At 54.5% G+C, this 22908-nt stretch overlaps 6 protein-coding genes across 6 annotated transcripts; 3 read left to right on the forward strand and 3 right to left on the reverse strand.

Moving 5' to 3' along the window:
• Nucleotides 1–4: 4 nt before the first annotated feature.
• Nucleotides 5–2247, reverse strand: BBA_01003 (subtilase-like protein; the record flags this gene model as incomplete). Its single annotated transcript, XM_008596100.1, has 3 exons — nucleotides 5–1669; nucleotides 1726–2064; nucleotides 2122–2247. 3 exons carry the CDS (start codon nucleotides 2245–2247, stop codon nucleotides 5–7), a joined length of 2130 nt encoding a protein of 709 aa, XP_008594322.1.
• A 1563-nt stretch (nucleotides 2248–3810) lies between these two features.
• BBA_01004 (NUDIX domain-containing protein) lies at nucleotides 3811–4884 on the forward strand (the record flags this gene model as incomplete). Its single annotated transcript, XM_008596101.1, has 2 exons — nucleotides 3811–3875; nucleotides 3951–4884. 2 exons carry the CDS (start codon nucleotides 3811–3813, stop codon nucleotides 4882–4884), a joined length of 999 nt encoding a protein of 332 aa, XP_008594323.1.
• Nucleotides 4885–5493: 609 nt separating this feature from the next.
• Nucleotides 5494–8494, reverse strand: BBA_01005 (bromodomain-containing factor 1; the record flags this gene model as incomplete). Its single annotated transcript, XM_008596102.1, has 2 exons — nucleotides 5494–8299; nucleotides 8388–8494. 2 exons carry the CDS (start codon nucleotides 8492–8494, stop codon nucleotides 5494–5496), a joined length of 2913 nt encoding a protein of 970 aa, XP_008594324.1.
• A 2344-nt stretch (nucleotides 8495–10838) lies between these two features.
• BBA_01006 (small nucleolar ribonucleoprotein complex component (Utp5)) lies at nucleotides 10839–12020 on the forward strand (the record flags this gene model as incomplete). The annotated part of the gene is made up of 1 exon (XM_008596103.1): nucleotides 10839–12020. One exon carries the CDS (start codon nucleotides 10839–10841, stop codon nucleotides 12018–12020), a length of 1182 nt encoding a protein of 393 aa, XP_008594325.1.
• Nucleotides 12021–12756: 736 nt separating this feature from the next.
• BBA_01007 (uncharacterized protein) lies at nucleotides 12757–14655 on the reverse strand (the record flags this gene model as incomplete). The annotated part of the gene is made up of 1 exon (XM_008596104.1): nucleotides 12757–14655. One exon carries the CDS (start codon nucleotides 14653–14655, stop codon nucleotides 12757–12759), a length of 1899 nt encoding a protein of 632 aa, XP_008594326.1.
• A 4427-nt stretch (nucleotides 14656–19082) lies between these two features.
• Nucleotides 19083–22790, forward strand: BBA_01008 (uncharacterized protein; the record flags this gene model as incomplete). The annotated part of the gene is made up of 1 exon (XM_008596105.1): nucleotides 19083–22790. The coding sequence occupies one exon, from the start codon at nucleotides 19083–19085 to the stop codon at nucleotides 22788–22790; it is 3708 nt and encodes a 1235-aa protein (XP_008594327.1).
• Nucleotides 22791–22908: the final 118 nt, after the last annotated feature.

A 22908-nucleotide genomic window follows, 5' to 3' on the forward strand; every position in this document is an offset into this window, starting at 1 on the left:
CCTACTATTTATAGGAGATCTTGATGGGCACTGTATCGCTCACATCCCAGTCATTTCCGTTGGCGGCATCTCCAAAGATGCGCAGAGCTTTGACTCGTACCTTGTACGTGCCCGCGCCAGCATAAGAGCCGTTGGCAAGCTTACCATCCCATCCGACACCGAACCCAGCGCCACGCGTAACCATACGATACGGCACATCTGGCAAGTCCGCGACGGCAGAGCCCGAAGAAGCATCCACAATTCCGGCAGTCAGGCTAGTCGTGCCAAGCGTCAGGTTGGCGACGATGAGAGGAATGTCGGCATTCGATGTCGAGGTGCCAGGTTTAGGAAGCACAAACTCGGTATTGGCCGGAACTGGCTGGCGGTTTTTATCGTTGCGGTGCGTCACGGATGCGCCGTCGGGTAGCAGCGTTGTCGTGTTGCGTAGGGATCCGGCGAGACCCTGGTAAGGAATCGAAACCACGGATGAGTCGCTCCCACGACGAAAGGACAGGAACCCCGACCAGAGCGCGAGTCTCTTGGCGTCGACGGAAGCGGGCGGGTCGGCAGAGACGTGCAAGATTTGGGTTTGCCCGGCAGTCAGGTTGAACTTTGTGACGGTGGCGTTTAAACTGCCAGAGGCGGGTGTCTGGTCGTTGGGCGACCGTGAGGGATACGGGCTGTTGCTGGCGAGAACGTAGACTGAGACTGCGGGACGCACGAGAACCTGGTACTCGACGGTTTCGTTGCCCGTGTTTGTGACTGAGACTTGCATGTTGGAGTTGTGGTGCTCGGTGTCGTTGAAGGACAGGCTCGAGGGCGAGACGAGCGTTTTGCTATTGAGAGCATTCAGGGCTTGCACAAGACCAGCACCTTGCTGCGCAGCAGGAGCCAGGGCATCAAAAGTCTTGGAGCCGCTGCTAAACTGCACAGGTTTGGCATTGGCGGCCAGGATTTGCCGCATGCGCTCGGGACTGAGGGGCCCCATGGCTTGGTTGAGCAGGGCCATGACGCCGGCAACCATGGGCGCCGACATGGACGTTCCCGAGGCGCGGCCGTATTTGTTGTTGGGAAGAGTCGAGAGAATGTCGCGTCCGGGACCGGCAAACTGCGGCTTAAAGTTCATCTCCATGGTCGGCCCCCACGACGAGAATCCGCTGGGCGTCCCTCCCGTGTTGGGCGTCTCGGTCAGGTCGACGGAGGCGATGGAGTTGACGGCCGCGGCGTTGGACGAGCCGGACGAGTAGAAGGCGCCGTATTCGCCGTCGTTGCTGGCAGCGACAGAAGAGGTAATGTTCTTTTCCGTGGCGAGCCTGCTCAGGAAATTGGAGAAGCCGTCGTCGGACCAGCCATGCGCGCCTCCCACGGAGCAGCTGATGATTTGCGCGCCATCTGCGGCGGCGCGCGCTGCGGCAGCCATGAGTACGTCGGTGTTGGTGCCGCCCTTGCAGCCGAATACCTTGTACATGCCAAACGTGACGCCGGGGGCCACGCCGGTGAATCCGGCTTCGTTGGCCTCGGCGGTGATGATGCCAGACACATGGGTCCCGTGCGATCCGCAGTCCTTGGGATCGCTGCCAGGTTGGGGCTTGTTGCCTCCATTAAAGTCATTTCCGACAAGGTCATAGCCAAAGGAGACTCTGCAGCCAGGGCCAAAGCAGCCGCCAAGGGCAGGGTGAGTATAATCAACCTTTACACACAAATGTCAGCCAGTTCGCTTCAGCCACTTTGACGGCCCCGACTTACACCAGAATCGAGGACAGCTAGCTTGACGCCCTTTCCGTCGAAACCTCGAGCTCGGAGCTGGTCAACCTGCATCATGACGTGTGGGCTAAATGTATCCTCGGCGCGGGTGCTGCGACCAGACGGCACCACTTCTGTGGCATTGAAGCTAGGTCTATCGTAGGCATACACGGGCCACATATTTTTGACGGCGCCAGAACTGGCAAAGAGGCTGCGTGTGGTGGTTCCCATAGCCTCGCTCTCGTTGACCTGAATCGAGACGCCCTTGAACGTCTCAAAGTCGAAATGTACGCGTACATGGTCTAGATGAGCGCCAATGGCGGCAGCAATACTAGTCGCATTCTACGGCCATGGTAAGTAAAGGGACTGGACGGGAAAGAGACTTGGGGGGTTCCGTACATGACCGTCTTCATACTCGACAATATAGGCACCGGGAACAACCTTTCTACCAGGCTCAAAAGATTCGAGGGAGGCTGCAACAACGGCTATGCTGGCAATAACTGGCAATGCTGATCTGCCAACCATGATGTCAAAGGATCAGTTGCTCTAACTTTGGAAGAAGCAATAGCACACACAAAAGCCAGTAAAACAGAACAAAACGCAACAGAAGAAACAGGCAAGTCTAAAACAGAATACATATTGATCTTGATCTCGACCTGTTATATATGCTCAGCAAAGCGTAAAGAGGCTGGTCACGTAGCGTCACATCCTTTTTGTGACAGCGGCTGCGGCCGCACATCACGCTGTAGATACAAACGACCCGCAGAATTACAACAAAAGCCCCTTGAACATGCAAATGCACTGGCATTGTATGCCACTTTTCAGAGACATCAAACCAAGTTGGTGCATGGCGTGCTGGAATGTTGTCGTAATGGAATGCGACGGCAAGAGGTTGGCATCGCAGCGGCGTCACTCGCTCAATGTGAGAAGAAAAAAAAAATGTGTTCACATGGTACAGAGCACACACTCGCGTCGTCAGGTGCTCATGGAATCCCGCGGGCGAGTTTTCAATATCCTTGATGCGGGTGAAGAGTGAGACACAGTGGCCGGAGAATATTTGAAAGGATACCATGTTGTCATTTATCAGTTTTGCTTGTCTGGTGAGTCGGTCAAAGGCTGGCCTGCAGCTCAGCTCAGCTCAGCCTAGCAGCCTTGCAGCCACAGAAATTGCGCATTCAAAATCGCCGAAGAACATGATACCAAGACCAACAATATGAACACAATTCAACGTGACAAAAAAGAATTAAAAATAGAAATAAAAACATACAGCAGCCGGTGTTCGCTGGTCGTCACCGACCCAACTACTAATCTGCCGATCAATAGCTTGATTTCCGCGGAGCAGACGGGACGCGATATTTTCTACTGTCTATGGCCGTATGTACCAGTCTAACCTCTAAAATGGTATATATCCGGCGCTATTTGTATCCGACCTATTCTCCTTCTCGTTTTCTCAGCGTTTCTTCATCATTCATCGTTACCATTCCTGATAAGCGCCGAGTTGGTAAGCTGAATATGAATTATGTGAACGATTCGAGGTTCAAGGACCCACGCAAACACAGATAACTATATCGAACTCAAGTAGGTGAGATGAGCACACTACCCAGTTGTTGCAACCCTGTGGTTACAAGTAGTGAAACTTGATGAGGTCAATGATTGACACGCAACTGAAAGCCAAGGTACTGCACAATCTTCGATCTTTAGCCATGCCATGTGACTTCGACCGCTCATCAAGGAGAATCAGGCAGAGATCGTCACCTTCTACGGCTGTAGGGTATGAAAGTATCAAAGGTTTTCGTAGGAAAATTACTTTTACAGAGCTCGACAACTTGCAATAGTACAGGGGGTCTTGTTATCACTGTAATCTCAATTGTCACTAGTATCGTCAACGGTTCCAGAATGCTATCGAGTGCGGCGTCGGCTGATGACTGCTGTGTGGTGGAGCCTCTCAAAACCATACAGATAGGCTGCACTTCAAGCATCAGGCTGTTCACCACATATGTCTGCCATCGTGGCGTCGTACAGTCCACCAGAGACTTTTGTTATATCACGTACATTCTTTACTAAAGGGAAACAAAAAACGACTCAATCATGACAGCCGATACACAAGGAGAGCCGCTCCCGTCACTCCTTGATCTCATCACCAAAGTCGACAAGTGAGCTGACAATCTCCCCTCGCCCAACTTGTTCACGCCCCTCATTCGTTGCCACACCTAACGTCACTTTGCCAGCCTTCCCCTCGACTTTGCCACCAACAGCAGCCCCTACTACAAGTTTCTCCTCGCCCCAGATCCCCGCCCGCATGGCTTCATCCACCCCACCACCGTCGAGCGTCTCCCGTGGCCGTCCGCCTTCCGCATCGACCACGCCGCGGCTGCCGTCACGCTCGCCGTCCCGACGGCCGCCCTCGCCAACGCCGCGCTGCAAGCCGCCGTCGACGCCGCCATTGCCTGCGGGCGCTTCCCCACGCTCAACGGCCTGCACAGCGAGCCCTTTTGCGTACCCGGCGTCGCGGCCGCCGCGTACCCGGACCCGGGCCCCATCCGGATTGAGCGCTTCGCGGCAACGCTCTTTGGCATCAACACGCGCGGCGCGCACCTGACGGCCTATGTGCGCGACCCGACGACGCGCGCCATCGCGGGCGTCTGGGTCGCCCGCCGCAGCAGGTCGCTCTACACGTACCCGGGGATGCTGGACAGCGCCGTCGCCGGCGGCGTCAAGGCCGACGACTCCCCGCTCGACTGCATGCTCGCCGAGTCGGACGAAGAGGCCCGTCTGTCGCCGGCAGTGGTGGCGCCGCGGCTTCGGCCGGCCGGCGTCGTCACGCTGGCAAACCGGAACCCGCGCACTGCGCTGATTCACGGCGAGATTCTGTACGTGTACGACCTCGACCTCTCACCGGCGCCGGGTTCGGAGGCGGGCGCGCTCGGCCTGGTGCCGCTGCCGGGCGACGATGGCGAGGTGGAGGAGTTTATCCTGATGGAATGGCAAGATGTGGTGCGGCGCATGAAGGCTGGCGAGTTCAAGCCCAATGTGTGCGCCATCATGATTGACTTTTTCATCCGTCACGGCTTGATCACGCCAGAGGAGGAAGATCAATATGTAGAGATTTGCAACAGGCTGCGCAGAAAGCTGCCCATGCCCACCAACGCGCTCGAGACTTGAAAATAGCTTCAGGTCTCACGATTGAATAATGTACGGGTGGATAGGAAACAGTCACATTCAAACACGAGTTGGGTTGTCTGTCCGCTTGCGGTTGGTATCTCAAAAGTGTAAAATTTGTCCGTGTAGCCCAAATGGCAACGGCAGCATTGCTATCAGCAACAAATTAGAATCTTGCTACGATAAAACCCACACTCGCTCCACTCCTCGTTTCAATCCAAACGAAAATGAACCACGTCAAGATGCCAAAAACTCCAATGCGCCTATGCGAGGCAAACATGCCTCTTCCCGGCTCCTTTGAAGCAAAATATCCCTCGCGGGAATCCAGTGGCGCCATAGCGGCGGTCCTTTCTAGAGCCGTTCCTATCATCTGGTCTAACCATCAACCAGGTGCCTGGCCAGTTCTTCGTGCGCCGCAATTAGCGAGGGAATTCAGAGGGAGGAAAAGAGAGCGGCTCGTTGCTGGCAGAACAGCAAATGAATAGCCAGAAAAAAAGATGCCAGAAACTTTTCTTCTTCGCCACTGAAACTCGTATGCAAATCCGTTCCTCATAACGTAGTCTTACTCGTACACTGTGAAACGCTGAGGCGTCCACTACATATCTTGTCAACTCATTCCTCTTCCGAGTCCGAGTCGTCGCTGGAGTCTGCAACAGGCGGCGACTGCGCCAAGCCAGATATGCCTGAAGCGGCAGGATCGGACCCCTCAGGACCCTCCTTGTACATCTGCCTAAGAGCAGTGAGCTGTGCAATCCTGGCCTCTTGCTCTTGCGCGCTCATCGGCTTATTCTTCTTGGGCTTGCCGGCAGTTGTCTTGGACTTGGGAGCGCGGCTGGGCTCGGGTGCGGGTGCGGGGGCAGCAGTGTCCTTGGCAAAGCCCGGCAGAACCTTTTTACAGAGCTCCCAAAGCTTTAGCAAAGCTTCATTGCTGAGCTGGTCAATATCTAACTCAAGTTCGCCATCGGTATTTTCGTTCTGTCCGGTGTCTCTCTTGATGATATCTATCGCACGGTCAAGGTGGCCACCTTCCAGGTCGTTGATAGCGTTGGCAATATGGTCCTTATCGGCAGCGGTCAAGCTCTTCTTGGCAGCGCCCTTCTTACCGCCGCCGGCTTTCTTGCCTTGGGTGCCACCCGTCGATTTTCGTCCAGCAGCAGCCTTTCCCTTTGGCCCCCTCGCCTTTTTAGCGCCCTTTTCATTCTTGGGCTGGACTTCACCGGCGCTAGCAATGGCCTTGATGAGAGCCTGCTGCACCATGTCGACAATGCCCTTTTGGATGTCAATCAGGGACTGATTAGAACCGGGTACGAACATTGCATGCAGTTTCTTGGTTTCCTCGTCGAGTTTGGCTTGAAGTTCCTGAATCTCCTTGGCGTTATCCTCAGTAGAGGGACCGTCGTCAGCGTCTTCGTCTTCGTCTTCCTCATCACTAACATCGGCTGACGTAGGTGCGTTTGCCTTGGCAAACTTGGCCAGCCAAGCATCCTTGTTCTTTAGTTGAGATGTGTAGATGCCTTCCAGCTCGGCGGCCCTCTGGGAGACAGGGTTACCCTGGCTAGGAGGACCGTTGAAGCTGTAGCAGTTCTCGAACACGAGTCGTACGTGCTTGTCAAACTCTTTGAGGTTAGAGAATTCACCTGCAGAAAGCATGGCCGAGACTTTGCCCAAGTCCATGGGTTTCTTGATAATGGAGTAATAATCGGGAATGTTCAAACCCTCCGCATCCACAGCCTCAAGAAACCACATGTTGAGCTGCTCATATTTGGGGTGCATGACCTCGCCAAGGACCTCCATGGCGAACTGAAGCTCGGGCTTGAGCTTCTTGCGCGAAGGCTTGGTTGTGTAGTCAATGTCCTTGGGCTTGGGCGCGCGAACTGTGCGCTTGGGACGATCGCCCTCAGTAGCGGTGGAACCGCGGCGGTCACCAGCGACCGACTTGGCATCTGCATCCGTCGAGGGACTACCTCGAGGTCCGGTAGACGTGCGGCGGGATGGAGGGGCTTCGGCAATGACAACGGCGCGAGATTCTCGAACAGGCTTCGCCTTGGGGATAGCCTTGGGTTTAGGAGGTTCTTCAACGGGCGCGGCAAGCAACTCTTCCCATAGAGCCTTGACGACGTTAAAGGCAGCAAACGTGACGTCGTGCGTCGGACCATTAAAGTTCAGTGCATTGAGGTAGATGAGGGATGCGCTATTTTTGAACTCCCCAAACGTGGCATACGAGCCCTCTCCGTCGCGTACGGTGCGGTCGACTTCGGAGAGATCCATGGGCTTGTCAATTTTGGCCAGGTATGCTTCGCGCAGCGTCGGCCAAAGCTTGACGACAGCATCACGGAAATGAGCACCCCCTTTAGTTTTCTTGAGTCTACCAATTGTCTTGCGAACCTCACGGCGTTGATAAGGGCTCAGGGACCTGCCGTTGGCTTCTGGATCGTTCCAATTCGGTAGTGTATCAAGACTAGGGACGTGCTCGGCAGCAGTAGTGTCATCGATGGCCGCAGCAGGATCAGCCACGGGGGCATCCCGGCTGGGCAGTTCGGCCATAAGCTTATCTTCCTCAGGCTCAGTTCTGGCACGCTTGGCGGCGGGCTCTTCGTTTGCGCTGTCGTCTTCACGCTCGCGAGCGACCTTGGCAGGCGCGTCGCTCATGGAAATTTCGACCGACTCAACGATAGGGGATGTATCAGGCTGGGTCTCGATGTTAAGCTGCGACATGCTAGCGGGTTGAAGATCGACCTCGGACGCGGGTAGGGCAACGTCATCCTGCCTCTGAAGAGATGGAGGCTGCTCGGGATGACTTGCAGAGCTGTGCGGTGCGTCTTCCATCTTGACATCATCCACTTCTTGTGTGGGCTCGACGACAGACGTCTCCTTCGAGACAATGGGAGTCGATGTTGTTTCAGCCGGAGTTGGTTCGACCGAGAGCTTTTTGACCGGGGAAGACTCCTCCATTGCCATGTCGTTGGGCCCGGAGTTGGACGCAATCTTCGGCCCCTCCTTGAAGTCCTCCTTTGCTTCAGAAGTGTCTTTCACGGCTTCCGCAGGTTTCGAGGCAGTCTCCTCAGCGGCAGGTTTAGACGCCGTTGTTGCGGCAGGCGTCTCGCTGTGCTCCTGGCCAAGGCCTGACTGCGTGGTTTCCATCGGGGATGACGCAGAGGGCTTGTCTTCAGACTGTTGAACGGGCACTGCAGCGGGAGAAGGCTCTTTCGAAACGGATTTCTCAGGCGACTGCTCACTGGCGTGCGAAATGCCGTTAGTGCCGTTGTGTTCGGAGGAAGAACCGCTTCCGTTGACGATAGGCGCAGATGTCGAGGATGCAGGCTCGACAGGCTCGACAGGCGCGGCGGCGCTGAGTGTGGCGGAAGGTTCGGAGGAGAAGGGCTCAACAGGCTTCTTGAGGACCTCGGTGGCAGCGAGACTGCGCATAAAATGAATGAGCAAAATAGATCGAGACAAGGCTTAGGCGCATCACACGCGTCGCGTAACATCAGAACAGATGCACTTACCCATTGGTATCGGGCTTTCGTTCGGGTTGCGGCGGCGAGGGTTGCAGCTTGCTCTCCGAGGGAGGCGCGCTCGCTGGCGCTGGTGCGTCGGACTTGGGCCCCTCCATATTGATGAGTTGCGACGAGTGCGCTGTGCAAAAGCGCTATGTGTGGATGTAGCTCAAGAGGATGGGCGCAGCATGAAATGGGCAAAGATGCTGAAGGCGATGAAGAGCGGCCTCTTGAAGGCTCTAGGCACCGATGCGCCGTGCACGAGGCGGTGAATGGCAGTGGCGCAAACGGACTGCGAAAGTGAGAGAGCTGCAGGCAGCAACGTCACCGCGGGCAGCTATTGAATGAACCGAAGAACCAAATCCCGGCGCAAAACGGTGAGTGATTATAGATGCAATGCGACACGGCGCGCTGAGTCGTGTCAAGATGAGGCGATGCTGCGAATGCGACTGTGACTGTCAAGGGAAGCCGGCGCAATTGCAACGCTGCAGACGCAGACGCGAAGCGAAAATCGGGTCGTGTGAATCGATGATTCGATTGGGTGCGCCGGAAGAAAATAAGGCGTCGAAACTGATCAATAAATAAAAAAAACAATCGGAGAAGATATTGATTGCTGAGCAGGACCAGGAAGCAGAATGCGCCGTGGCGCAAAGATAGAGAAGTTCCCGGAGGGGGGCTGAAGGCCGAGTCGGGGGAGGGTCTGGAAGGGAAAGCGCGTGCACGTCGGTCTTTTTTTTGCCAGAGCCGGAGGCGCGCTGGTATTTATGAGAGAACAAGAACCTTTGGTGGGACGGGCTGGATATTCCTATACCGGGGTCCATGGAAGGGCTGGTGAATGCTGGGGGAGTGCGCCAGGCGTGGAAAATGGAAGAAATTTACTTGGCCGAGTAGCCCAAACAGGCTAGCTGTGGCTGAAAGAGCTGACCTAATGCGGTCATTCTCAGCTTCTATTGGCTGAACTGTAACAGTATCCACTTTGGGGGCGTGCTTCATCAGCCCGCCTGTGCCAGGTGCCAACCGTGTGGCTGGGGAGCTCTCATTGCGCTCCAATTAGGTTCTGATGGCGCGCAGAATCACTAACTACCTTAGTTCTAATTTATTTAATGATGCAACTGCTCCTCTTTCATGGGCCATCCTGGAGTTACTCCGATCACTCCAGTCATAATACTCTTGCTACATTTCGCGTCATCCACCAAGCTTCTTATCACACAACACATCAATCACTTTTTGCCGTTGGTATACTCTCTTGAGCCCGAAAGAGACAACGACGGCATTACCACAGTACAGCTGCAGCTACCCCGACTGGCAGCAGCACTCTACGTACGTGCCACCGCCTCCGCCACCTCCTGGCGTTTGTCGATTGCTCCTCAAAATTCCGTCACAACACAGCCCGCAGGAGCTCGGATCCCGTAGCCAGACGATGTCCACCTCGAGTATCCGTATGGCGACACAGAAATGATCGTTGGTGCTGAAACCCCAAACCCACGAGATTTATGCCGTCATTGTGCGACATGCCTACAATCGCATGTTTATATGTAAGAGTTTCGCGCCCGCAATTCACCACTAACTAACCATGTCGGCCCTCATGTTGCCTCCATTCACTGCCGTATCTTGCCCCGTCGCGTGCCCAAATTCGACAAACCGACCGCAAAGGGTACGGGCATCAACAACATACCAATTGCTTACCCTCAGACGCAAAAAAAAAAAAACGGGAAACGCAGGACGGGCCGCAGATAAGTGCTGGCTATCGGTGGTAGACCGTGACCGCGTCGCATTGTGGATCGCGTCTGCTTCCCAGAGCTTGCTCGTCCTAGCCACTTGAACATGGCCATATCATTATAACGGGGTCTTGACAAGGGGTGCCTGAAATTACCGCACGCCACCCTTATGGATCATTACCTGTGGCGCAAACAGCTAGGCGCCACATCAAGTGACACCGACGAAAACGGACTTTCTGACTGCAAACAGCCTCGGTAAACATGGCGCTGGGCAGCCATTCTGACTGAAAGAGATTCAGAAAAAGCAGCTGAAAACTACAGCGATGAACTATTTCGATTACACAGGTGTCCTTGTTGTGCATGGCTGCTTTATTAGTGCCTTTTTTGGCCTTGTCACATAAAAGGCACTTAGTCACGTGACCTCATCCACTTTCCATTCAAGTGTGGAGACACTCTGATAAGATAAGCCAGCTGCTTAGGTAACGTCAATTTTTGGCTCTCTCGACGCTCTGGCCGCATCTTTGGCCGGCCCGCCAAAAAAAAGTTCAGTAAAACGACTTAGGAAAATTTCCCAACCGCGAACGACTCAACATCGCGGCCTGCAAATCGCCCTTCTGACCAGATTCCTTACTACTCGACATTCCTAGGATCAGATATTCTCTATACTTATGCGAATTGTCGGGCTCCTTCCTTTGTTTCAATATTTGTAGCGGCCTGCGACTCTGCTTCCGCCTCTTGCCTCATGCCCATGTCGACCAAACGCAAAGCTCCAGCAAAGCTGGCAGCACCAGTCGCCAAAAAGAGCGTCAATATCCCCTCCAAGAACACAATTAATGAGCAACACACTTCGGTCTCTGGCACAGATGCTCTGCACGGCTCAAAAGCCGAGACGATAGAGATTTCTTCCGACGCGGAGAGCGAGTACACCTCGGACGAGGAAGCTCCTCCAGTGCAAGTAAATGGTACCAAAGAGGAGGCCCAGGCTTTCGAAGACAACAAGATCAAGTCTATCGCCACAACTAGCGCTGACGACAGCAACGACGCCGGATCAGATGCCGAAGGGGGCTCCCCCACGTTTGGCGAGCTTCTGCGCGGCAACGAGACCATTGACGTGTCCAGCCTGCTCCAACAAGCCGTAACCAGCACTTCTGTGCAGCCCACACGCACCGTCATTGCGCCGCCCTCCCTCCAATCCCTCACCACCGTCCTCACTCAAGCGCTCAAGACCGACGACACGGAGCTGCTCGAATCGTGCCTGCACACGACCGACCTGATCACCATCCGAAACACGATAGAGCGCATCGATAGCAGCCTCGCCGGCACCCTACTAAATAAGCTGGCCGCACGCCTGTACCGTCGGCCAGGCCGGGCTGGCAACTTGATGATATGGGTTAAGTGGACGCTCATCGCCCACGGCGGCGCGCTGTCGTCGCAGCCCAAGGTGCTGCAGAACCTCAACGGCCTGCAAAAGGTGCTCTCCGAGCGCGCCAAGGGCCTCGGTAGTCTGCTCGCGCTCAAGGGCAAGCTCGACCTGCTCGAGGGCCAGATGGAGCTCCGCCGCAAGATGAAGCGCGGCGCGTCGTCGGGCAAGCACGGCGACAGCGACAATGAGGACGAGGTCGACGACAATGTTATCTGGGTCGAGGGCGAGACGCAGGATAGCAAATTGGCCAACGGGGCGGCGGACGTCGACGAGGACGCGCACATGGCCAACGGCGTCATCCCCGACTCAGACGGTGACGATGATGATTCCGACGCCGAAGACGAGGACGATGAGGACCGCGCGGAGGAGTCGCTGGACGAGGACGAGGTGGATCACGACGACGTCGACGAGTCCATGGGCGAGGACGAGGAGAGCGATGCGGAACCCGCTCCGCCTTCCAAGCTACAAAAAGTTGCTGGCTTCTTTACGAAGCGCAAGTGAAGGAAAAAAAACCCCGAAAGAGCAAAGAGAGTCATGAGAAAATAAAACTCTAAGATGGGTGCAAAAACGGCATCAAGATTTGATTGGAAAGCAGGGCAAGTGAATCATGAATTTAGACGAAAGTGAAGACGGAAACTCTGGGGGGCTGGCTTCTGTAAGACGGCAAGGAGAGAAAAGTGTCCTCTGTGTTGTTCTTTTTGTATGTATGTATGGACACAGCATCCGTTCTTATTGTAACTATCGGAGAGCAAGTGCGAGTTATGTCGGCCATACCTTTCTTTTTCTGGTATGCTGGCACTCATTTTCCCACACATTTACTGGCGTTGGGTAGAAAAAGAATACATTTGATTCCATCCTACAAGGCTTTTTTCAATTTGCGTACCACATCCTGTCATTTAGATTCAAAGTAAGGAATAGAAGCCATTATGGAAAATAAATATGGAAAATGTATAATGCGCGCTGTAAAAAACAAAGAATATCAAACGACGCCTAATTTCTAAAAAGGGGATAATTCTAAACGTTCTGGAAGCCTGGCAAGGGTCTACGCTAGCCCGTGTAGTAGATTGGAAAGATTCGCTGATGAAGATGATGAAGCTGATGAAGCTGATGGAAGACCGTAGTGATCTATAATCGGATGTGAGGTGAGGCCGCAACATAGAATAGACAAGAGATGAGGCAAGAACAAGAGAAAAAAGCATTCTGCCCTTGCTTGTGTCTTTCTTTACGAGCACATTTGTTATATGGCCCAGCTGCCTCGTCGTTCGTGCACGCCCCACGCGAGAGGGTTGAGGTTGTCAAGGTCCGGGTGCTGCCGCGCCCACTCGACAATGTACACGCGCAGCGCTTTCCAGCGCGGGCAGCGCGCCTCCTCGGGAGTGTCGTCGAGATTCATCTCGAGCATGTGGCCCTTGGCGAGCTGTTTGTCGTCGTCACGGCACAGCTCCTCGACACCGATGCGGCTAATCCGGGAAAGCTCCTCGTCAAAAGAGCGCGCCATGGCCGGATAGCCTAGCGAGAGGTAGTTGTAAACTTGCGTAACAAACTCGTCGCTGAATTCGAGCGCAATCTTATCGTCGAGCTCGGCGCGCACCTTTTCCTGCTGCAGGCGCTCATCGAGGCCGTGAAGCATGTGCAGGCCCTTGGGCGCGCCACTGCGGAGCCGGTGCTCGGCCGTACCCGGGCATGCGCCGGGCGGGCTGCCGGCGGAGTCCGCAGCCGCAACGTCCCACAGAGATGCCGGCTCGTCGCTCACCGCAAGAATACAGTCGGCTTCGTGCGAGAACAATTCTTTGGGGGTGCCTGGTGTTCGGGGTGTCGCCATCATGGCTGGCGGGTGCAGCTCCGCCGGAACCAAGTAACCGCCGGTCGATTCCGACCTGCAGCAATAGCCCCTCCACAGGCCACCGTTGCCCGACAAGTCCCGATTCTGTTTTGCATTTTGTGACAGGACAAATGAGTGGTCCGTCTCGAGCTTTGTTTGCTTGGGCGAAGGACACTTGCGAAAATTGAGCTCCTTTCCCAGCATTGGCGGCGACACAAACTTGCGGATGCGCTGTAGCTGCGCAACGTCGGGCCGTATGCCGATGGCAGCAAAGGGGCGGACGAAGGGATCGTGGTGATTTCTAACACCAAATTCATTTGCCGGTTGCTGCTGCTGCTGCGGCGGCTGCTTTTGTAAATGTGGTGATGGGAGGTGTTGTTGTGCACGAGGTTGAGATCTGTTGGCGTTTGTAGATTGGAGGGCGGAGCCCCGCAACACATGTAGGGCTTCGTCTTCTTTAGCGGCTGCCCAATTCCTTGCCTCGGCTTGTTGACTTGCAGAATCTCGTCTGTCGCCCAGCGATGCACGCCGACTTGTGGTCCACATTGCGTCGGGTGGTACTGTCAGATCCATCTTGTCCAGTTCTGAATCAGATGTCATGTCCACGTCCTCAAACACTTTGTCCGCCTTCTCAGCATCTTCCCTGTCATGGGCCAACTTTTCCGCATGCTCTTGCATGTGCCTCTGCCACCAGTTTAGATCAAGGCTCGATGTCTTTCTTCGCAACCGACGCCTGCCACGTTCGTCTTCGGCTGGGCTCACGGCCGCAGAGTCCTCGCTGCTCGAGCCATCCCGAAAATAGAAATGGGCGACACCACCCTCACGAGCGCGACTGTTGGGGAAGGCAGCCAAAGCATCTTCCTGGATTTGCCTCTCTACCTCTTTTGCTGCGAGTTCGAGTAAATACTCCTTGACCTCTTCCTCCTCTGTCTCTCTTCGGGATGGCTGCTTCTGCCGCAGACCCTCGTCCTCAACTACCGCACCGTCATGCCGCTTCTTTGACCTGGCCTTTGCAGTATAGATGTGATTGGTATATGGTGTGATGTCAGTCTTGTCGGCAGGACGTGTTGCCGGACCGTGATCTCCCACGCGGTGACTCCTTCTCGAGGATTCAATGAGCTGGGGGGCAAAACGGCGTCTAATGCGAGGACATGCCGACGCCGGGGAACGAGAGCGCGGTGATGGCTCCGGAGTAAGCTCTGGGTTGGGACCGATGTGAACGCGGCCGGGTGGCAAATGGGAGGCGTGATGGGAATTGTAGGTCGTCTCAATCGGCTCGGGCACGAAGCGCCTACGTGGCGGGTCGGAATTCATTGCTGCTGCAGTCTCTTGTCGTGCAAACGACGGATCAAGGTCCAACAGGTATCGAGTATTCTTGAGCGAGTGCCCGGTGCTATAGCCGTCAAGGACGCTAAGTCAGTACTGTAGCATTGCCCGTGCCGACTCTGGCAAGGTTCGAATCGCAAGACAGAGGGGATGCCAGAGGCTCAATGGTCGTGTGCTACTAGTTGCCGCCAGCTGCAGGGTGCGGGGAACAAGATAGGGACCGCAAGGCAGTGGCACAGAAACTGGTAGATGGCGGTGACGGGTGATGCGAGACACGTCCGATGTGTGTATGCAGGCAGCGATGGATAGCCTGTGTAATGGCAATGGCCTGCCTATCCTTGACTTTGGACAGACCTGCCAATCAAGGAGATGGCGGGGCGCGCAAATGTGCTTCGAGGGTGGTGGGGGTTTGGCGGTAAGTCCGGATACAGTGCGCAAAATTGTTATGAGCGAGCAATGACTGTGCAAGTGTCTGCTGATTCGGAGGCATCTGGACAGTCCGAGGCTTCAACCCACACTGTGGCGCTACTTGGCTTCTCTTCGCCGGCCTCGGTCACAAATTGCTAGCGTCATCCTCAGCACAAATCCGCTAGCGAGGAAGGCATTGAATGAATGAGAGCAGCAAAAGTCCAAAACCCAAGACTAAAGCCGAGGCGAAGCAGCGTCTCTTCATCTTTCTCTGCATTTGCGCTTTCAGCCTACAATATCTGCTGGTACTCATGGTTTGGAATCTCGTAACCAACAATACTATCTGCATGCAAGTACGGTGGTAGTGTCGGGCCGACGCAGAAGCCGGCCGTAGCCAAAGGGAAGCCATGCGTTCAGTACAACCAAACTCTTTACGCGCTCATGGCGACTGTGCCTGACTAGCTGTAATAGGATTCTGAAGCCCCTGTTTTCCTTTTGACTTTGTGCTTCTTCTCCTGCTTTTCTTGCGCGTAGCAGCCTTGTGCCTTGCTGAGCGCGAGATGGCCAGCCCACGCGGCACTAGCGCGAACCCAATACTTTGTTTCGGCCAGTCAAAATCAATGCAATTTGCGGAACAAGGGGGATGACGGCGCTAGAGCGATGGGAAAGTATCCAAGTCAGAATCGAGTAATAAATTGTCCCTTTCTCGACATTTCTGTATTATTCAGGCTTCCGCAGGCTGCGATCCAATGAGAAATTGCAGCTATTTGCCTCTAGGACTGTGATGTTATGAAGACGCATCACATGATTGCCCACTTGGTGCCATAGGAGGATGATTGTGTTTGACCGGAAAATATCGTTAGTGGTCTGCTCGAATGACCTGTAATACGGCCGAGCTCTTTGTGCTCTCTCAGACGCTGTGTTTAATGAACGGTGTCGGACAGGACGTTGCACGAGATAAGGAGCAGGCTAGAAGTGTAGTTGGTGGGGAAAATCGCCCTTGAGTACTAGGAAAATTAGAAAGAGGCGTCTTATATTATGTAGTGTTTGTTCAGGCTTTTCTCTGGAAGCTTGTGATGTGAAATGTGTGAGGGTTGCTATGCCGGCACAGCAATGGCCTGTTGATGATGCATTGTGTGGGGTTACTTGACAGCGTGGAATAGTGGCAAGATTGCAGCCACGGTGCGCTGGCAGAAATCTTGCAGATGAATATTGCTTCTTGCAGGCGTGGGACTCCGGTAAATACTGAGATTGTCGGGAGTTGAGATGGCAGAATCGTAGCATGTAATTATGCAGGTACAGCGATGAGGCCACATTCAATACTACATTAATGATGTGAGCTTATTCGTGTATAGTTGCCGTGTTATAGTTTTATAAGGAAATGATTCGATATCAACCGGGGGGCGTCATTTATGAACGCAGGCGGCATGAATGACGGTTTCAAGCCACGACAAGTTAGTTAAAGCGGCACACAGGAAGCGAGAGTCAGGACAAGCTGCTGCAAGGTACGGACAGACAGTGCATTGATTCCTGCAAGGTCTCGGGCTCATGTGGCGTTTCAAGGCGGTGGCACGTAGGACTTGGTGTTGTTCCCGATGCGGTGCTGGGGAATGCGGGCATGACAGTATGAGCTGAAGCAAAAGTCGGCAGTAGGAGCCGAGTGGCGCTCATCAAAAGAAGGCGACGATGACAAGAGTTGCGATTTGCCGGGCAGGATAATAAAGGGGCCGTAGGGCGTGTTGATTTCTGACGTCTGCACTGACTGTCTTGAGTCAGGCTGGTGAAAGGGTTCAGAAAGGGCGAACAGTGTGGTGGAGAGCTGCTGTGTTTGCGCGGCAGGCAACAGTGTGACTGATGATGCCGTGACCTGTAATGCTCAGGGCGCTATCATTAACATCATTAACAACAAGGTAGCGATGGAGTTGATTGGGGGGGGGGCAATGATTATTGATGGCGTCTTTGCATGAAAATTAGGAGAAAAGACAGGCCACAACATGGTATTACTTAGCCTGTAATCTGTAAGGTAGGCAGAGCAATATTTAGAGAGACAGATGGCCCAATACGCACGCAGTGTGGGCCTCGGATACGGGACAGACTTTTTTTCTTTCAAGACAATTGTAGCTCGCCAATGAACCTTGATAACAGGCCCCCGCCTCGTACTGGAACTAATAGGTACTACTCCGTAGTAGGGGCGCATATGTCTGCGGCGGGAGTGGTGCCAAAATCCAGAGCCACTTGAGGCATGGTTGATGGTGCGGTACAACGGGTCGTAACTAGTCAGTACCTGTAAGTAGTCGATGTGGCAGAAGAACGGCCGGGTGTTTGATGCATATCGATGACGGGTCATGGATCGAGGAGGCGCAGAAGAGTGGTTTGTTTGTTTGGGGGGGGGGAGCCTAGCCCGTCTGGGGCTCGGGACAGGCTTATTTACTATGGAGAAGAAGATGGATAAGTAGGTAGGTAGCCGGAGCAGCTGGGCAAGTCGAAATTATGATGACAAGTATTATAATTTACTGAAAGTCTGCCAACTGCTTTGTTGCCTGCCTGCGTGTTTGCCTGCCTCCTAATGCTTGCTTGCTTGCTAGGTAGGTAGCTGCTTTGCTGCTTTGCTGCTTGCCTGCCCTGCCTGCCACTGATTGCCTGCCAGAGATCATACTTCTTACGTGGCTTACAATCAGACAATGCAGCGAGCGCTGTGTGGCTGCTGTAGCAAGGTGGGTGCTGCCAACCTGCCAGCGGGAAAGACCTCGTAATCTGCAGCCCACTGCGAGCCAATCCATTGCCCGAGCTGGTACTTGCCAGTTTATCAATTGCCAATTGCTACCTAGTCAATATGTCCCGTGTCCAGGGGAAAACTCACAAGGAAACGCCTGCCAGCCTGCCAGGGCCTGAAAAGGGTCGCGACTCGGACTTTCCCCCACCGTGCTGTCCCAGTAAGGCGAACGACGTTGATGGGAGCAGCTTGTCCTTGAGTTGAGACTGGAGGAAAAAGATAGGGACAAAGGGAAAAAGGAAAGATAGGCCTCCCGTCGAATATCAGTAATATCAAACTTTGCACCCGGTGCTTACCTGTGGCCAAGTTTAGAAATGCTAACAAGCCTGCAACAGTGCACCTTGGCCAATGGCATTGTCCGTCGCCACTAAAAAGTCCCTCCCAAGTCCCAGCATGGCCCGAGCCCCAGCCTGGCCAGCCCCCCAGCCAACCCGGGAAGCCCAAATTTGGCAACCAATCCTGGCAGCTTTTCTTTTCCTCTTGTTTCTGTTGCCCAACTGTCATTGTCACCGCTCTCAACACCATCCTTTTTTTTTCTTGCTCACACATGAGATTACTTTGGTTGCGACGCGCCCATCCTTCGCATCACCCACTGGCTCTACTGTTTACCTCGACGTGCCCAACTGGCCATCACCCATTTCGCTTCCCGAAATAGTATAGCGTCTGCTGCAACCACACAACGCTCCCAACTTCACAACACACGAGCTTTCCGTCGAACCAAACTCTGGCCACAGCGTTTCCTCATCGCTTTTTAACCCTGCTTCCCCCCGACTTTTGCTTGATTCTGCGCTCGCCATTTCTCCTCCATAGCTTTGCCGCTGCCGTCCCGACTTGGCCTTATCCAAGACCATCTTTCGCTTGCTTTGCTCACCACTGTCCGAGCCTACCTAGGTACCTAACTATAATATCTCTACCTCCGGCGATAACCTGCGGTTCCCTCAGCCTCGTTCGCAAAACGGCCATCTGCACGGTCCTGACCCGACTTTCTTTCTTTGAGACATCCCACGCCTTTCACCTCCGCTGCCACCTCGAATCGTGAATGTCTCGGCGCTTCCGCCACCATTTTGAGACCCGCCCCGGCAACACTGTTGCTGCTTTTACTTGCAATCACTCTTTTAGCCCCGCGCCTGCCCTGAGCCCCCGACAGCTTCCCGGCTAGAAGCATATACATGCCCGATTGCCTTGCTGCGCTTGCGTCTTCGCAGTGGTCGCCGACGGTCATCTCTTGCCCATCATGGCCGACACGTCGCAACCTCATCTCCCGAGCGCTCCCGGCGACACAACAACAGGCGCGGCTACGCCTACTGCTTCGCCCGCGCAACACCCTCAATCCCCGCACCTAGAGTCAAAGACTGTCAGTCCCATTGCCAACAGGGTATGCACACCCCTAGGGCTCTTTGTTCATCCTGCCCCAAAGGGTGCTCCCATGAGCATGCCTCAGACTCTTACGCCAGAATCCACACCCGCATCACCAAGGCGACATGATAGGCTCACCAAATCAACATCGCCAATCCGACAATCCGGAGCTAGCCCTACTCGATCCCAAATCTCCGCCTCGGCATGTATGCGAAAGCGAACCGACTCCATCAGCGAGGCACTCCGTGCTGCTGCTGCCACCAATACTCAACCCAGAAACGACGATGTCCCTTCGCCTCTGGTTCCTTTCGGCGAGACACAACCCCTCCACACAGGCACCGTTCTCGCCAATACCAGGATGGTCCATCCTAAACCTATCAATAGAGTAGCGCCTGCCGATGTGACCAGCCGGCCTGGTACCGCTAGCAGCGTTGCGCAGCTCGAAATAACTGCCCAACAACTTTCAATGACGAGTTCCATCGACGATGCGATTCGAGACCTCCACGGCGAACTCAAACGAAGCGACTCTCGACGATCATCAATTCTCGCTGCCAGTGTCAGGCCCGGAGACGACGTCGGCCCGGCACCTGCAAGTCAGCTCAAAAGGCATCTCTCGAGCTCATCCTCCATTGTATCGACTAACATCGCCGCACGCCAGGGTGGCTACTCACCGGCTGCATTTGTCAAGTCTCCCAGTGCCTCTGCAAGTGGTCGCTTGATTCCTGGCTCACTGACGGCTACCTCGCCCGAGTCTGAGGCTTCTACTGTCTTGTCTCGCCACGGCCCCGGCAATAGCTCTGTCCGTAGTGTACGCTCGGCGAAGCTCTCGTTGGCTGACATTTCTGAATCCGAGCCTATTTCGCTCACCCAAACAGTCTTGGACGAGGCTGACATGGCGCCGCCGCTCGAATTCGAGCCCATCATTCACCAATCACCCGCCCACGAACAAGAGAGCGAGCACAAGAAGCCTAGCACCGATGCTTTCCACCAGATGATGCACAACGGCGCTACGCAAAAGCCCATCTTCAACTACTCGCCAGATCCTAGTCGAGATGCGTCCACAATCCCCGACCGGGGTAATCGCCCCGGCTCCTCCCATTCCCACGACACTTATCACCAAGCTCAACATGCTTTCTTCGACTTTGATGGAGTTCACTGTTCTGACAACGGAATCGACATGCATCATGAGGAATATCACCGAGAGCGCACCCCCATTGAGGGGGGCTATGTCGCCGTTGATCAGCATCTTGAAGAACTGGATGATCATGTCTTTGATCTCCCTCCCCTGCAAATTCCACAAACTCTCTCCCGGGCTCCAGCTTTCTTGTACGGAGAAGACTCGCTTCCACCGCCTCCGCAACCCGCTGGTCTGATCCGTCCCCAGTCGTATATCGATCCAGCCTCGGGTCTTCAGATGAACTATTATCCAGCCCGAGTTCCAGCCACTCTGAACATTCCTCAAAAGCTGTCCAATAAACCGAAGGCTCACCAAAGAAACTCGAGGCAGTCCAAAGTACTTAGTGCCATGATGGACAGCACACATAATCCTGTCAATAGTGACGCTGCTCGCCGAGCTTCTGCTATGCCGGCCTTGGGTGGCAAGACCGAGCTTGCGGAGAACCCTCGGCCTGTCAAGGAGCGCCACCACGAACGTCGACCATCCTTCCTCCCCCTTTCAACTGAGGACATGCAAAAAATCAATGAACCATTTCCCGAACCCGCTCAACAACCCGCGCCTGCTCAGGAGAGCTTTGAAAATCTTGCTTCAACACTTCGACTCCCGAAACGCATTTCCGAATCCAAGGCTGTTGACAAGCGCAAGAGTCGAATGTCCATGATGGCCATCCCTGCGCAGCTGCGCGCAAGTGCTTTCTTTGATGCGCCTGCTATAACGGCCGACATTGAAGCCAAGGATGGTTCTGCCATGAATGCCCTTGACGACATCTTGGCTGCCGGAGCCAGCGCTCCAGTGGACGCCTTCACCGATCATCCCTATGCTGGAAAACTTGGCCCCGAAGTATACGGGGCAACGAAAAAGTCGGCTACTTCATCGCCATCCTTGGAGCCGCCTTCCAACGAGCATCTTGTCAAAAAACGGTCTTCGTGGATGCTGCTCGGCAGGCGCAGTCACAGTCGCAATAGCCAAGAAAGCCCTAGACCGAACAATGATGCACCTCACCTGAATGGCGACAGCGACAGCGATCATGTTGCCCGGGTGCCTACAGGCACCGTGGGGTACACCGGGGAAGAGCAGATTGAAGGAGACGAGGGAGCAGAGGAAATTGAAGGCCATCTGGGAGCCCCTACCACGTTGCTTGCGGAACTGCAGCTTCGCAAGCAGCAGCAGAAGGAGCGCATCCAGAACAAAGTCCAGGACGCGTATGGCATGCAAGCTACACTGCTCGAGCTCGATGCCGTTGCTGAGACACAGAGGATTGATCGCAAGAGTAAGCGTGTCAACTTGCTCTGGGAGGATCCCGACGCACATTTGGAACAAAATGGCTCCGATGATGAAGATGTTCCGCTGGCCATCATCGCAGCTAGGCAGCAAGGCGCAAAGAACATGGCAGATCTCGAACGCCCGATCGGCCTTATAGAAAAAAGGGAAATCGAGGAAAACGAACCCCTAAGTAAACGTCGTGCACGTTTGCAAGGGCGGGACAATACTTTTTCTACACCTCGACCGCAAAGTATGCTGATGGCGCCAGCTCGTCTTGGAGATACACGCCCACGACAATCGATGAGTTCTTTGAACATACTTATTAGTCCAGAGGATGTTGAGGGCGAGACGCTAGCCGACCGGAGAAAGCGCCTGGCATCCGACGTGGAGAAAGAAAAGGAGCTTTCGTTGCCTCCCACAAGACCCGTGAGCACAGCCTTTTCTGCTGAGCTCCTGAGTCAATTCGATCCTGTGGAACTGGGCAAGTCGGAAGGCACTGCCGATGGAAAGGATTCCAAGGGAGTCAATGGGGCTCCTGAGGAGGAAGAGACACTTGGCCAGCGGCGGCGTCGCTTGCAAGCTGAGAAAGCGGCTCGTCAGCAGGAAATGGCACACGGCATCGCAGCCGCCGGCTCTGCGGTACACAACAAGGACCGCCGCCTGAGTCTCTCGAATGTTCTCAGCATGCACCCGAAAAAGAGCCCAGACCTAAGAGTCCAGGAACAAATACAGCGCCGAGAGGAAGAGGAACGCATCGCGCGCGAAAACGAGGCTAGGATGACAGCTATGCGCCTTCAGATGCCTTCGACTTTGTCCGTGCCAGGAGCTGCACCAAAGCGAGCATTTCAAAATGGAGCGTACAACAACGGCAATGGGGGACGCATTGGCAATCAGCGCCCCATCTCTGCTCAAATGCTGAACCAGGGTCAACTGAACCGACCCAACAACATGGCCTTCAACCATGGCCCCCAGCAAGGTGTCTATATGAACCCCTACGGCGCAAGTAGCGCACATGCATTTGGCGCTATGAAAATGTACAACAACGGCGTGTATGGTGGTATGCAGCCAAACAACCAGATGCAGATGCCACACAATGGTGCCTCGATGGATCGAGTCGAAGTTTGGCGACAGGGCGTCTTTCCTTGAAGGGGTCGGCCTGGTTGATGCATCGTCGGCTCTGTGTGTGCTACTTGCTCATAAGCTAGATACCTACCGCCACTCAGACAAGCAACATTTGATTACCTTTATTTTTTTTGTACCTATA

This window comes from Beauveria bassiana (assembly GCF_000280675.1).
Source record: "Beauveria bassiana ARSEF 2860 unplaced genomic scaffold BBA_S00002, whole genome shotgun sequence".
In the NCBI taxonomy this organism is placed as follows: Eukaryota; Fungi; Ascomycota; class Sordariomycetes; order Hypocreales; family Cordycipitaceae; genus Beauveria; species Beauveria bassiana.